The 15,936-nt window shown below is 35.7% G+C and overlaps 1 protein-coding gene across 4 annotated transcripts in view; it reads left to right on the top strand.

Annotated features, from left to right (window-relative positions):
* Positions 1-15,936, top strand: part of LOC114664469 (myosin-10) — a 149,704-nt gene that overhangs the window by 81,321 nt on the left and 52,447 nt on the right. For all 4 annotated transcript variants that reach the window (XM_028818577.2, XM_028818576.2, XM_051936285.1 and 1 more), the window contains exons 5-11: positions 2,508-2,610; positions 4,753-4,845; positions 5,286-5,349; positions 11,824-11,922; positions 12,620-12,763; positions 13,725-13,820; positions 15,694-15,812. In XM_028818577.2, the coding sequence (XP_028674410.1) occupies positions 2,508-2,610; positions 4,753-4,845; positions 5,286-5,349; positions 11,824-11,922; positions 12,620-12,763; positions 13,725-13,820; positions 15,694-15,812 (718 nt within the window). The remainder of the gene's footprint in view (positions 1-2,507; positions 2,611-4,752; positions 4,846-5,285; positions 5,350-11,823; positions 11,923-12,619; positions 12,764-13,724; positions 13,821-15,693; positions 15,813-15,936) is intronic.

The raw sequence follows: 15,936 nt of genomic DNA, 5'->3' as shown, positions 1-15,936 counted from the left end.
GTGCATTCCACTAATGTCCATGCAACTAACTGTTGGTAGAACTGTTAATGAACAAAGATAGCAGTAGAAAAAAATTAATATTTTCCAAAAAGAAACAACAAATTAAATTTAACTCAACCGTTCTCATCACTGGGTTATGTAATATGACAAATCACTTCTTCCTTAGCCATGAAAACACAAGTCATCTTTCAAGCACATTGATATGGGCAATGAGATTCATCTCACTATCTTTCTGCCTCAGTGGTTTTTAGGTAAATGGTCTACTGTGTCTACTCTGGAATCTTTGATTGAGTGTTAGTTTGAGGCTCCTCATTTTTCTTTCTATTTGCTTACTTTACTCCTCATTCTTGTTTGATCTTGCCTTTATTTTTAAATATAGTTTCTGGTATTTTTACCTCCATGCTCCCCTATAGTAGCCAGAAGTGGAATCATTCAAGTAAGAGAGAAATAAGATAAACTACCCTAAGTAAATATGGGTAAAGCATAAATATATTCTATTTGCTGTCATTGCTTTGCTGCCTTCCCTAAAGCTGGGTCATGGGAGGAACAATGTAGGCCTATAAACACTTCACACTCTAAGTCTTATTTTTACATTCATTCTCCTACTTCACTTAATAATTAATACCACTTTTATGTAAAATTTTGCAGATAACTTTTCAGATGCTTTGAAATTGTGGTGCACTCTAATCTGGATCAACTCACTAATGTTATATTACACTTGCTTTCATTTTTAGCTGTAACATTTAACCTCTATGGACTAAGCTGCAATTGTGTCTTTGCATAGGTTTATAAATGAGGATGAGACCATAAATATTTGTTGGCTGGTGTTTCTTCTTTTAATCTCTCCATCTAGTTGTCTGCACGGAGTAACACATTAATAGTCGTAGTCATCAATAGTCACTCTTGGGCTGCAGTGTTAATAGATAACTGAGAATCTTTTAGAGTTTTGTCCCACTCCTCATGGTAGACACTTTGAAGGAGTGAATGAGATGATCGGTTTTTTTTGTTTGTTTGTTTTGCTTGTTTTTACAGTATCCTTGGACATCACCCCTGGTCTTTGTTAATTTGGGGCTCACAGAATTATCCAGGAGTTGATGAGAATCATCCTCCTCCTGAAGGTGTCCTCTTACAGTGCTGATTTAGTAATACATAAGAAAGTTGGGATGATGTTCTAAGTCACCACTGTTTGTTTTTTGCTTTGCTTTCATAAAATTTGCTGGACCTTTTCTTATATAGGGATGCCTGAAGTTCCTCAATCTGTACATGAATAAGATTTGTTTTGTGTAGATCCTATTGAATCCATAGGAACAGCAGGTTGTTGGATTGAACTTTAGTCATTTTGCACATACTTGAATTCAGATTTAACAATAAACATTCTTCCAGGGCAACACGCAATTTTCCTAATTCAAGAAGAATGATGGCTCATCAGGAACTATGTTTCCATTGCCTATTGCAAACAGCACTGGGTTTGATCATTTGAATGCCGAGGAGAGAGTATTGTGGTTATGTGGAATTCAAACACAGCCCTTTCTGGGTAGCAACACCATTTCTTCAGTAGTCAAATAGATGTGCTTAATTTTGTATGTTTTTTTTTCTCTTTCTCTGAATTTCTATATCATCCTAGCACCAAGTCCAGTGTTGATGGCATCATGGTTGTACTATGGTACATTAATTCCATGGTCCTGTTTCATACAGTGTTATGCTTCTTTAGGTTGTGTAGTGGGGCAGAAATGCTGGCAAGGTGATTTTGGGCAATGTATCCTTTGGGAACTTTTACTTCAAAGGATGTTTCAATAGTAAAGAATTTAAATATTCTTGTCTGCTTGTAACATTGATTAACTTATTGAAACTGGAATTTTTGCACTTTGTCAAAACCAACATCTCTGGTTGTGATCAAAGCAACCATTAACTACTCCATCCTATGTGATTTCAAAATGTAATTTTGACCAGGCTTTTTAGTTTACCCAGGTATTTTAACATTAACCAAATTGTCTCAACAAATATTTTGTGTTACACAAGGTCTAACAATACAGAATCATTGCAAAATATGATTGAGATGATATTGCTGTGGTAATAATTAGACAATGTCAAAATTTTACTATGTCTCCATCATGACCCGTTGTATCTACTTAAGTAATGTTGTTGTTAGCAAGACTAGCAGATTTGTTGTTAGTATTTTTTTTCTTTATATGGTAGGTACTGCACTTCCAGTGTTTTTTTCAATATTTTAACAGAAGAAAAAGCATGACTGACTCACTTATCAAGCACTGAAACCCTTCTTTTTTGATTATTTGGTATTTTTTTCATACAAGTTAACAGTTTAGTAAAGACATTAAATACAGAAAGCTACCAGTAGGATGCCTGATTTTTACTACATTTCCATTTTTGTTAACAATACTTAAGATGTTCTAGTCAGCTAATTTTTAGATTAAAATGCCAATGTTGTATTATGGTTGATAATAATAATTTGCTTCCATCTTCTCTTCTCTCCTATGCTCTTAATTTAGAGGTGAATCTGGTGCTGGAAAGACAGAAAATACAAAGAAAGTCATTCAGTACCTTGCTCATGTAGCTTCCTCCCATAAAGGGAGGAAAGACCACAACATTCCAGTAAGTTTTTTCAAATCTACTCTATTTGTGATAATGTGTGCAACTGTATTTGAATATTTTGCTCATCTTCTAGCAGAAATACAGTACATGGTTATGTGTCAGTAATTCTTATTGTGCTTTGTATTCTGTAAAAATGTTCTTCAGTTTTTGACCCATGCTGTATCTGAAACATGATATTGTGCTTTTTTAAGTGTATGTTTTATTAATATGTACATACAGTAGGTATTTTACATAAACTGTACTTGTATAACTTTAAGATGCACCTTAACAGTTTTGTGTCTGTTAGACAGTAGAGGATCATATGTAGAATTATTAAAATAAATGTGTGGCATCACATATATTCATGTTATTATAAATATTTAAATAAAATCTAATATTAATTTATAAGTAGACCTAAAAATACTATTCTGGATGTAAATTTTGATCATGTTGCATTATCAATAGTTGAATCCCTTTGAATAGTAACTCTTGAAAAGAAGCACTCTTTTTATATTAAAATAATTTAAACCAAAATTTCCCAGGAAAGGTTTTATTTTATGCATTACGTATGTAACAATTTATTTTAACAGTCATCACTGATAAGTTTTTTATGTGTTTTTCTTTGGAAAAGAAACATACAGACATACTGGGGAGTCGGTTGTGTTAAATGTGAGGCTTGCTTACTTTTCAGTAGATATTTTAGAATTTTGGAAATTTTGAAATGATGTAAGGTCAGACTTGCTAAATAGATCACCCAAAGTACTGATGCCAAGCCTCCTTCTGGCAGACAGAGTACTAGGACGGTCACCTATCAATATAATTAATAAGTATGAGTACGACTAGAACTGAGGCATAGGGCCTAACTGCTTTTCAGATTTTTGCCAGATTTGGAAATTATACAGTATATTGGTTCCTAAGTGAGGTTTGCAAGTCTTAAAATAGTACAAAAAAAACATCATTTAATGTTTTAATCAGGGAAATTGCAGAATTGGTAGGAATCCAAGCTAGAGATACTGAAGAGCTTACTGAGCTTAATACTGAATACAATAGGAAAGCAAAACATATACAATTACATACATAAATGTGAGACATCTGTGACTCACCAGTAACATTTAGAATGGACTGTGTCATCTTGCTTCTGTTGCCAGTACAAACAAACCTGGAGAGTAGAGACAGACATTATGACTACTCCAAGAAAGGGTTAGGAGAACCATTCAAACATTAAAGAAAAGTTTTGATCTTGACAATGGCTAGGCATAAATGAACAGGCAATGGAATTTTTGACCATAATAGGATTGAAGTGTTGATTTCTGTAAAGGCATAATAGAGGTTTGATGTGGCTGCCTTCTTTATAGAGATGTGCATGTCCACGCCCAGGAATCTGATTCAGTTGGTAATATGAATGGTACTTCAGAAAGTGGCACACTGTGCAGTTTGGTTGAATGGCAATATCAGGGATTTCAACCAGTTACTTTTATAACCTGACATTTTTGAAGGATTTTAAAGAAGTCTCAAAAATTTCAGAGCTCCATAGAAGTGTTTCCTGAAAAAGGAATAAGTCCTCAGCATAGAAAAACATGGGTAATGTTTTGTACTGTGTAGTAAAATAGAGATGAGTGGTTTTGATCCATGAATAGCCTCAGCCAATGACTATAATTATGATAATTAGAAGGGAAGGGCAATCTTGCCTGGATTTCTTTTTAATGGAAAGGTCCAAGAGATGCCCCCAGGTTCTACACGAAAGCCGTACAAGTTTAAACCCAGCCAGAGGAATGTTTAATTCAGCAAATCATCCGGTGCATTTTTTGTGGCCATAACATTGCATTATTTAAGCCAATTGGTAATTGTGTTCATTGTTGGCCACAGAACTTGGTTGTTGGAATTAACACATTGAATCATTTATAACATAAGAGGTTGGAGCCTCTGATACATGTCAGATGCTATAGCAAATTAAATGAAAGCATGCACAAGACAACAGGTTGATTACTTTGACACAATGCAGTAATATAAATTGAACTCATTCATGAGGCTTGAAACAGTTTCTAGTTTTGATTGGGAGATTTGGTTATTACCATGGTTTATAATTAACTTATTGTATTTTCTGAGAAAGTGTGTGGTTTTGATTAATGGTTTATTTGTCGGGAACATGTCTTACTTTATTAGGGGGAACTTGAGCGCCAGCTGCTACAAGCCAACCCCATCTTGGAGTCATTTGGCAATGCCAAGACAGTGAAAAATGACAACTCATCACGTTTTGTAAGTGTTTTCTCCTCTTCAGTTTTTAATTAGATTGTACAAGATACCTTTGATTTACACATTTTATTTGTTTTGCTGTGGAAGAGAGTTATATCCTACTTCTGTTTTTTAGTGATTAACTAATCTGGAATGGGAACAAATTTGTTGTTTTTTGTGTAGAAACATCAAAATATCTAGAATGAACTAATGACTTGTATAGCCCTGTAAAAAGATGAGATTGTTGAACAAGCTAATGAGAGACAGTGAATGAATATAATGTGAAAGGTAATAAATTAAATAGCCTGTAAGGTGGTTGGGGAAGACGAAAAGCAGTGCATATTACTGCATTCAAAGGCAGGCTGATAGAATAAAGGAAACTGTTTTTTATATTTTTAAAATATAAACAAATAATTTATGTAATACCTATTTATGAGGTTTTTTTTTTTCTTTTTGTTTTTTAGGGCAAGTTCATCCGTATAAATTTTGATGTGACTGGTTACATTGTTGGGGCCAACATTGAGACTTGTATCCAGCATGATTGATAGATAGATAGATAGATAGATAGATAGATAGATAGATAGATAGATAGATAGATAGATAGATAGATAGATAGATAGATAGATAGATAGATGTTATACTGTATGATTTTTATTATCAGGAAGGTTGATTGTTTGTATTGTAAAAACTACATATATAATTAAACATTATTGGGTATTATGGTCATGTGAAAAAGTAAGTACACCCCATGGAAATTGTTGACTTTTTCAACATATTTGAAAAGGTAAACATTAGTTCACAGTGAAAACGGTGTCTACAGATAAAGGTGACATACATGAAGAAATTACACATCATATTGACATGATGTAATCACTCTCATAATCTAAATTTATAAAAATGCAGATTTGTCGCATGGAGAAAGTAAGTACACCCCTATATTTATCACCACTTCAAATCCATAAAATTAAAATTGGGTATTCCAGATTAGGTGCCAAAGATTAGAACCTCTTCCAGGTGTATTCAGGTTGAGCCTGTCTTATTTAAATCAAAGATCTTTAGAGTGTCATGTTTTCTTTGCTATTGATATGTGTGGTGTCATCATGCCAAGATCTAAAGACCTCTCTAAGACCTTCAGAAAGAAAAGGTTGCTGATGACTATGAGTGTGGCAATGAATTAAAAAAAAAAAAAATCACCAACTTATTTTAAATCAATCATTCCACTATAAGGAAAATAATTTGCAGGAGGCAAAGACTTCAGACAACTGCTAATTTGGCCAGGACTGCCTGTCCCAGCAAATTCAGCCCAAAAGCTGACCGTTTGATACTAAAAAAAATCTCCAAGTGCCCCAAAATTTCATTGCAGGATCTGCAGGTAATTTGTCATAGTGCATGCATCTACAGTCAGAAAAAGACTGCACAAATTTGACCTGTATGAGGTGTACCAGGAAAAAGTTCCAGTCTGGTTTTCGCCCTCTTCATAGTACAGAAACGGCACTTGTTAAAATTACCAGTGACCTCCTTATGGCTGCTGACTCTGGTCTAATCACTATTTTCATCTTCCTTGATCTGAGTGCGGCCTTTAATACTATTTGTCATACCACTCTCCTTAACAGATTATCTTTGATTGGCATTACTCACACTCCACTTGATTGGTTTAGATCCTACCTCTCAGGCCGCACTCAGTTCATGCAGCTTAAAACCTTCACATCCCAACCCACCGCTGTTACTTCTGGTGCGCCCCAGGGCTCTGTCCTGTGGCCTCTTCTTATTACTATTTACCTTCTTCCCCTTGGCAAAATTTTTCGCAAATATAACATTAATTTTCACTGTTATGCTGATGACACCCAGCTCTACCTTGCTGGTAAACCCACCTCCTCTTTTCAACCACCCTCGCTTATTGACTGCATTTCTGAAATTAAATCCTGGTTTTCTTCGAATTTTCTTAAATTAAACAGTGACAAAACTGAGGTTCTCCTCATTGGTTCAAAATCATCATTATCCAAAACCAATAATCTTTCTCTTATTATTGATAACTCTGTTGTTTCCCCATCATCTCAGGTCAAGAGTCTGGGTGTCATCCTCGACAGTACTCTATCTTTCCAATGTCACATTAATAACATCACCCGGTCTGCTTACTTCCACCTACGTAATATTAATCGCATTCGCCCCTCCCTCACTCCTCATGCCACTGCCATTCTTGTTCATAGTCTTGTCACTTCTCGGCTGGACTACTGCAATTCACTTATCTTTGGTCTCCCTAATAAATCTCTTCATAAGCTTCAGTTAGTCCAGAATTCTGCAGCACGTATCATCACTCGAACTCCATCTATTCACCATATTACTCCGGTCTTGCAGCAGCTTCATTGGCTCCCGATCAAGTTTCGTACAGATTTTAAGATTCTGCTATTAACATTTAAGGCCATGCATAACCTCGCCCCTCCATATCTGTCTGACCTTCTTCATGTTGCCATTCCATCCCGTAACCTTAGATCCTCTTCCTCCACCCATCTGACCATCCGTCCCGCCCGTCTAACCACCATGGGGAGCAGAGCTTTCAGCCGTTCTGCTCCCAAGCTCTGGAATTCATTACCTGCGGAGCTCTGAAATATCAAATCATATTCATCCTTCAAATGTAAACTTAAAACACATCTGTTTAAAATGGCTTTTTCTTTTTCCTTCTGATTATAGTGGTTTTGTTTGGTTTTAATTTTTAGATTTTCTGATGTTTTAAGTTGTTTATAATTGTGTCTTTTTATTTATTGTTTGTTCGGTGTCCTTGAGTTCTCAGAAAGGCGCCTTGTATAAATAAAATGTATTATTATTATTATTAAAAAGCCTTTGCTGTCCTAAAAGAACATTAAAACGAGACTACAGTTTGCCGTTGAACATATAGGCAAAGACCAGGCCCTCTGAAACAATGCTGTGGACAGGTGAATCAAAGATACTGTTGTTTGAACACAGTAACAGTAGATGTTTGGTGTATTTCAGGAAAAGATCCATACACCAATTGTGAAGCACGGTGGTGGAAATATTATGGTTTAGAGCTGCTTTGCTGCCTCAGGACCTATGCAGCTTGCTCACACTGAGTCATCTCTGATTTCTGCATCATATCATATAATGTTTGAGAAGAACATAAGGCTGTCAGTCCGAAAGTTGAAGTTAAACTAGATATGGACCTTTCAACACAGTAGTGATTCAAACCACACTAGCAAATCCAGCAAGGATTGGTTCAAAAAGAAGATTTGCCGCGTTATGGACTGGTCTAGTCAAAACTCAGATTTTGATCACATTGAAATATTGTGGGTGATTTGAGCAGTACGTGCAGGAAAACCCACAAACTTCTTGCAACTGAAGGAATTTTGCATGGTGGAGTGGTCAAGAATTTCACAGAGTCAATGTTAGGCACTAGTGGGCAGTTGTGCAAAATGCTTACAAGAAGTCATATCTTCTAAAGAAGACAATGCCAGCTTCTGAGGCCAAAGGTGTACTTGCTTTTTCCCCAGTAGACCATTACATCTATTGATATTTTTTGTTGAAAAAATTATTGAAATCTTCCTTGTGTTTTTATTCAAGTATATCACCGTTATTAGTTGGCACCATTTATATGAAGATCCAATGTTTTCCTGTTCAAATTTGCAGTGTTTCTTTTGGGTTGTACTTACTTTTTCACCTAACTGTATGTCTATGAAAACTGCAGTTTCTGCTGAAGCTTAATCCTGCTCAGTTTGTAGGTTGGTTTGTATGATTATGAATGAGGTTGTGAGTGGAGAAGATGGGGAGTTAATAAGGTTTTCTTCTCCTTAATAGATGTAGTTGGCGGGGCGGGGGTAGTTGGTCACTGGTGGCCTCTGGGGGGTACTTAGTGTCCCCTTTAGAGTTACCTAAGGCTGATGGGGAGTACAGCAACAGTATTGGAATACATTGCAGGAAGTCATTTTGGATTGGTGGATGGCTGTGTGTTTGAGTATGCGTATTTCTGCATTAAAGAGGCATGCCCTGAAAAAACAAGTTGGAGGCTATTTTCATTTGATATCTAAACTAATCAAATATGCAATCTTTCAGTGGGAAGATACTATTCAAGAGTTCAGACTAATTAAAGGAATTGTTACAGTAAGCCCTCACCATTTTAACATTCAAGATTAAATTATTTAGGACAGCCTTGTTCAATAGTATTCTAATTAACTTTGTCACTTATAATCAGAGTAACGGTGTTGGTTGACAGATTCTAGGGGCATGTCATGCTATAATGGGCTGTGGGGGGTTAATGAAAGCCTCCAGAAACAAAGCTTATCTATCCATGCAGAAAATGTTATAAAACCATTTTAGTCTCATTCTCTGCCAATCACCAATTAGAGGCATATTGTCCAAATACTGAAACCTTGGGCTGCAGTTAGTCTTTCTAGAAGTAGTCAACCAGCCAAACCCTTCACGAAATAGTTAACTTAGAACAACTTGTAAATATGTGGAGGCCTTGTCTCCTTGGCTAAGGTCAGTGCTTATGATAGGGATGTGAATGAAAAACAGTTTAAATGTTTAGACAATTTGCTCCAAATCACAATACATGTTACAGCGACAACATGATTACAATATAGAATCAACATGCAGTTTTACAAGGAATCTCTACTTAAATTTGCATAATTGAAACAATTTGAGTATTAGAACAGAGCAACCGCTGACAGACCGAGGTAAAATAGGTTGTGGAAACCTTCCTCACCAGTCCTGTTCATTTTGCTCACTCTAGGGATGTGCACAATGAGAACTTACAAATACAGTGTTTCAACATTGGTACCTTTTGTAACACAGGCACTGAAACAACAGTAAGATTATAGTCAAGCAGCAATCAAAGAAAATAAGGAAAATAGAGAAAGCATCCTTTAGTGCTATTGAGATATTGGAGTATGTAGCATGGGCATAAGTGTCCAGAAGCCCATGAGTGTTTGTTTTAGTACTTTGATTTTCTTTTATTTAGTCATTGGAATATACAGTACATCATCATATTCTAGTGACTTGATGTAAATTGCAGTCAAAACCTCCGCATACTTTTCCTGGTCTTGATGTCATTGCTGTTTTCAATACGTTTTAGTGGCATACATGGGTGTCCCTCCATTTTACAATATGGGATCTCAAAACTTAAATCCACACACACCTCTGAGTGAACATTGGTCAACAACTAGGCACTGGCAATTGGTTTATTTTAAAAACAGAAACGAGTAGTATGCAGCTTTCATTTTTAAACTAGCTTATAGTTTAGTTTCTATTTTGTACAAAATATATTTTTTTTGTCAGTCATTTTTGTTAAACAAGCCATTTTGTTTCACCAGTGTGTTTAATTTTGACAAATAGTTCCTCTTACTTAAAGGTCCCCCTGCTTTTTCACTTTTACATTTTATGAATTTGTGGTGTTTTTTGTGTTCTCATTAAATAAGTAAATATTGTATTTGGGGGACTATGTAAACCCCTGTGAATTAACATTGGATGATAATATTTCTAAACATAAAATGCAGAATAACTAAAGTTACATTCCTGTCATGCTGGCAGACATGACAAATGCACAGTTCTGAGCAGAATTTACAAAAACATTATGAAAAAAAAATCTGACAATTTTGAGGTGTTATTATTTGAAATTAAGTTACAAATTCTGTGTAAACATGGACATTGTAGTTCCAGTAAGAACAGTACGCTGCTATGCTAACAACAAGCCATGGATTACAAGTGACATCAAGGGCCTTTTGAACCAGAAGAAAAGGGCTTTTAAAGGCGGTGATCAGCATGAGCTCAAGCGTGTGCAGAAGGAACTCCGAGTCCAGCTCAGGGCAGCGAAGGAGCAGTACAGGAGAAAGCTGGAGCAGAAGTTGCAGAACAAGTTGCATGAAGGAAGTGTGGGATAGGATGAAGATCATCACTGGCTGCAGCTCGAAGCAGGGTGCCACCATCGAGAGAGATGTGGAGAGAGCAAACTAGATGAACAACTTTTTTAACAGGTTTGACCACCCTAACCCACTCTCACCTCAGAGTACTGCACCCTCCAATTATCCTTCTGCTGATACCAGCATAGGAGAGAGTGTACCCCAACCCACAATTACAGCAGCGCAGTTGAGCAGAGAGCTGAGGAGACTTTGTGCCAGCAAAGCAGTGGGTCCAGATGGAGTATCGCCACGACTGCTGAAGGCCTGTGCGTTGGAGCTGGGGAGTCCTCTACAGCGCATCTTCAACCTGAGCCTGGAACAGGGGAGAGTCCTGAGGCTTTGGAAAATATCTTGCATCACCCCCATCCCAAAGAGATCACGTCCTAGTGAGTGCGACACATACACAGGCACACAAAAGAGAGAGAGAGACACACACACACACAGGCAGCGCGAGAGAGAGACAGACGCACACACACAGGCAGCGCGAGAGAGAGAGCTGGACGCATAATGTAGGAAGGCAGTTAAACAATGCACTGGGCTTGATTTTGTTTTCACTTTTGTTTACAGCGATCGGTTCGTAGCGTGCATTGTTGCAATGTTACTTTTCTTGGTTGTTAATTAAATTACGGATTTTTTCACATGTTAATTTTTTTCCCTGTGCTTAAAACTCATTAAAACTAAAAGTGTTTTTAGCCAGCGGTTGGTAGCGCTATAGCGCGAACTATTGCAGTGTTAGTTTTCTCTGTTGTTCAAGGTTTTCTCAGTGTTATTCAGTGTTTTTACATTTAGTTTACTATTACACTGTGCATTCTATGGTTTAATTAACTATTTTTGTGCTTAAAAACAAAAAAAATATATATATTTACATACAGTTTGTATAGTCTGGAATGGATTAATTGTATTTATATACAATCCTATGGGGGAAATTTCTTCGGTTCACGACCAAATCGGTTTACGACCAGAGTTTTGGAACAAATTATGGTCGTGAACTGAGGTTCCACTGTATTTACATGTGTTGTATGTCATTTTGAAATGATGCATGGAAAGGAATTTTAAACGTTAGATTCAGTCCTTGACTTGCCCTAACTACTGACAGATCTGCTAGAGAAATCACGTGCTATTCGTCAAGCTAAGGATGAAAGAACCTTTCACATTTTCTACCAATTACTGGCTGGGGCTGGAGAACATCTCAAATGTAAGTAGCAAATTGAATTTTAATTTCTGTCTGTCTGCACATCTTTGGTAAAGTATTTTTTATTCCTCTTAGCAGAGGTGTGTTGTCATTTCAGCATCTGAAGAAATCATCAAAAAAATAAAAAAGGGTTACCTCATATTTTGGTGACACGAGACACATTATCAATTTGCACTTGGTTGAGGTGTCCAGTTGCTGATGAGGATGTACTTTGTAGATTAGTCGTCTTCATGACTGATTGGTAGGAAGATTAATTTTGGAGAAAACTAAAATAAAGAGTAATGCATCTTAAGTGTAGTATAGCTCATACCTCTAAATGTTTCCAGTCACTGTTGGATGTTACTTCAGAAATAAAGCTTGTATTGTGTATGTACAAAAATATTAAACGTGTAGTGAGTTTTGTGTCATTAATTTTCTCAGCTGCTAGGTATGGAAGAACCTGACAAGAACTCATCGTATATACTGTTTAGTTTCGTATCATCAAGTAATCTTATGTATCTAAAGTAAAATAATTTTTGATATCAGTAGAAAAAATGTATATTGAGTATATAAGTTTTACCAGATTAGTGTGTGTTTTCCAGCCTCAAACAAGATTTTTTATATACACTAGTACTGTGTAATATGAAAGCCAAGTGATAAATTATGTACTTACTTCTCATAAAGTTATGTTTTTTTTTATCCTTCCTTTTCTTCTTTACAGCCGACCTACTACTTGAAGGATTTAATAATTACCGTTTTCTATCCAATGGTAATATCTCAATCCCAGGACAGCAAGACAAGGATAATTTTCAAGAAACGATGGAAGCAATGCACATTATGAGCTTCACGCACGAAGAGATCTTAGGTCAGTTTTGATGTGCTGAGGTTGTGGGTATTTGTTTATGCTGACCACATTTTTTTTTTTTCCTTCCTCAGTGTTCTGACAGCTTGTATAGCTTAATTCATTGCTTTGCTGTTTTAACCTAAAGCTCCTGAAAAGTGTTTTTTTTTTCTTCCAGCCCCATCCATTTTATTGGAGATTTTTTTAAATTATTTAAAAAATGTAACAGTTGAAAAGACCTAGAATCTTTACATTGATTTTAATTTCTAGTATATGTGTAAGTATTTGACAAAGGGGTATAAAATTGTTTCTTCTTCTTTTATCTATGAAATTGCACTTCCTTGTTGTTACTCCATACTGCAAACACAAATTTTACTTTGACCTGTTTGGTTACTTTACCTAATCCATGTGAGGAGTAAAATAAAAAGTCACCTATCAAGTGATCTTTTGCTGGTGGATGAATTCTATAATTCTATATATCCTTCTACTGACCAAGTGGGTGCATGCTTTGTTTAAGATGTATTATCTTCTGAATGACTAGGTGCACTGCAAGATGAGGGATTATTTACAGAGTCATAATTAAAATGCTGCAAAATATCATCATAGAATTTATGAATATAAATGTATGAGTTGAATTCTAAGGTGAACAGAGATTCAGGAACTACTCACAGAGCACACAGACACCATGTAGTAGCATCAGATGGTCTATTAGACCCAATCAAATTCCACATTCCTATATGAGGCTATGGTTTGAAAAATTAGTAAAAATATCCTTTCAAAGTTCAGTTCTGTGTAGGTGTTTTTTAAATGGGTTGTGGATGTCTTATCCCTTCTTTCATTGCATGAGCATATATCTTTGACAAACTATGGTTTTGCTCACTGTCACTAAAGTTTTTACTGATCTCAAATGGTTCTTAGAATGAAAAGCAAACTGTTGTTGAATGAACGGCTAAAAAAACTATGTGTTATGTTTTGTTAATTATAGCAATGTTAAGGGTGGTGTCGTCAGTTCTTCAGTTTGGAAATATTGTCTTCAAGAAGGAGAGAAACACGGACCAAGCTTCTATGCCAGAGAACACAGGTAATGGCACCTATGTATCAGTGGAGCTAGACATTAATATTTGCCTTAGATGTGAAACCGTATGCTTGATAATCTACTTCACTTAACTGTGTGGACTGTGATGCACCATCCAGTGAGAGTAGCTATATTGTAACTGCAGATTTAATACATAACCCTGTGTTCTGGAGCTTATCAAGCAAGAATGGGTTTATTGGGTTTCATAAGTGGATCGCACATGTCATTTTAGTCTGCCTTGTGACAAATAATGATTGACAGATATTTGATTATAGTGGGAAAGTGACTTAGGAGGTAGAGTATGTCAAAGCAATACTGTGTTCATGAATGAACTGAGCATTAGATAGGACACATTCACACGTCCTCACAGGTGGCGCAGTGGTAGTGCTTCTGCTTTGCAGTAAGGAGACTGTGGAAGATTGTGGGTTCGCTTCCCAGTTCCTCCCTGTGTGGATAGCGCTTTGAGTACTGAGAAAAGCGCTATATAAATGTAATGAATTATTATTATTATTATTACATATGGTGCCAGTTTAGAATCATCAAGACCCACAAGGCAAAAAAATAATAAAAGTACAAAATATCATGTCATATTGTCCTGTTTTGTCCCCGTTTAGTTATAGGCATTCACCATAAAAAGTTGCAAGCATTGAGAATTTTCGTAGTTTACTTAACCTGCTCATATAAGATCTTCAAAACTCAAGTACATACAAACCATTCAGTTTCTTATAAAATCAACACAAAATCAGTGCTAAATTATTCCCCAATGTGTACTTATTTGTGACAAATTATTTCTGTTTTGATATACTTATTTTCACAACAGGCAATGTGGTATGCAGTGGGTTATTCATTTATAAGACTTAACTAAAGGCTTTGTTTCCCTACACTTATTTTACTCATACTTGAAATTTTAGTCAGGCCATCATCTTCATGAGAAGGAAGATTTTAATATTGGTTCTGTACTTAATTGTAAACCAGTAAAGTGATCTATGAGCTAGAGTTATACTTCATAAGTTCTATGGTCCTCATTGACATGTTTTCATTTTATTGTAGAGAAGTATGTGAACAGTTGGAATAACCTAACCATAAAGCATTGCCAGATTAATTTCTGCTTAAGAAAACTGAAACATATTTTAAAAACCTTAAAGACAACTGTATTATTTATCCACTCTTTTTTAAATCATTAAAGCATTTTAATTAATAATGTACTTGAAAAATGATCATCTAGTTTAAATGAGAGATGCATCTGGCTATCCTGAGGTAAAGTATGTACTATCCATCTATGTACATACAAGAGGAAATATTGTCTTTTCAGAATGTCAAGAAATGTTATAACAAACAGCAACTCCCAAAACACAGAGAATTATAAAAAATGGAGAAAAAAACTTCTGGTTACTAATAAGAGAACAATAACAGTGAGGCATTATACTGTAAAGGTATATTGTCCTAAGTATGATGGAGCTCCAGTAATGTTTCTTGACACAGTTCTTCAGTTGTCGCTGTCTTTAAAGTTTAGGTAATGGCACAAGATGAAGTCTATGAATTTAAAACCCAGAGTTTAATTGTCTCAGTGGATAATTCTTCTTTTTTATATTTAATAATATCTTTTCTTCCAGTTTTCCGTGAGTTATGCTTATTCATGTTATTTTTGGGATTATGTCTCTACCTTAGAGTTTAAGTGCATGGAGTATGCTGCTACTGATTTATTACTAAATTTGGAGCTGGTGGATTATTTTGATCATTTGTATTCTGTTTATCTTTAAAGCAGGCTAATGATTAAGGTCTTTTAAGATTACCTTAAAATGAATGTGACATTTTTTATAAGAACATTACTCCGATATTTTGAATTATTACTAATAGTTTAATTTTTAAACCTATGTAGCTGCACAAAAGCTTTGTCATTTACTTGGGATGAATGTGATGGAATTCACACGTGCTATCCTGTCTCCACGCATTAAGGTCGGCAGAGACTATGTCCAAAAGGCTCAAACTAAAGAACAGGTATGGATTCTATATCCTGTATGTGTGTGTGTAAATGTATATGTATATGTGCTTCTGGCATCATTAATGTGAGTCAACAGCACAGCATGTTTGCATAACTTAAACGTGCATTATGGTAGCAATT

Source organism: Erpetoichthys calabaricus, chromosome 14, assembly GCF_900747795.2.
Source record: "Erpetoichthys calabaricus chromosome 14, fErpCal1.3, whole genome shotgun sequence".
Lineage (NCBI taxonomy): Eukaryota > Metazoa > Chordata > Cladistia > Polypteriformes > Polypteridae > Erpetoichthys > Erpetoichthys calabaricus.
This window is presented reverse-complemented; position numbering and strand designations above follow the sequence as displayed.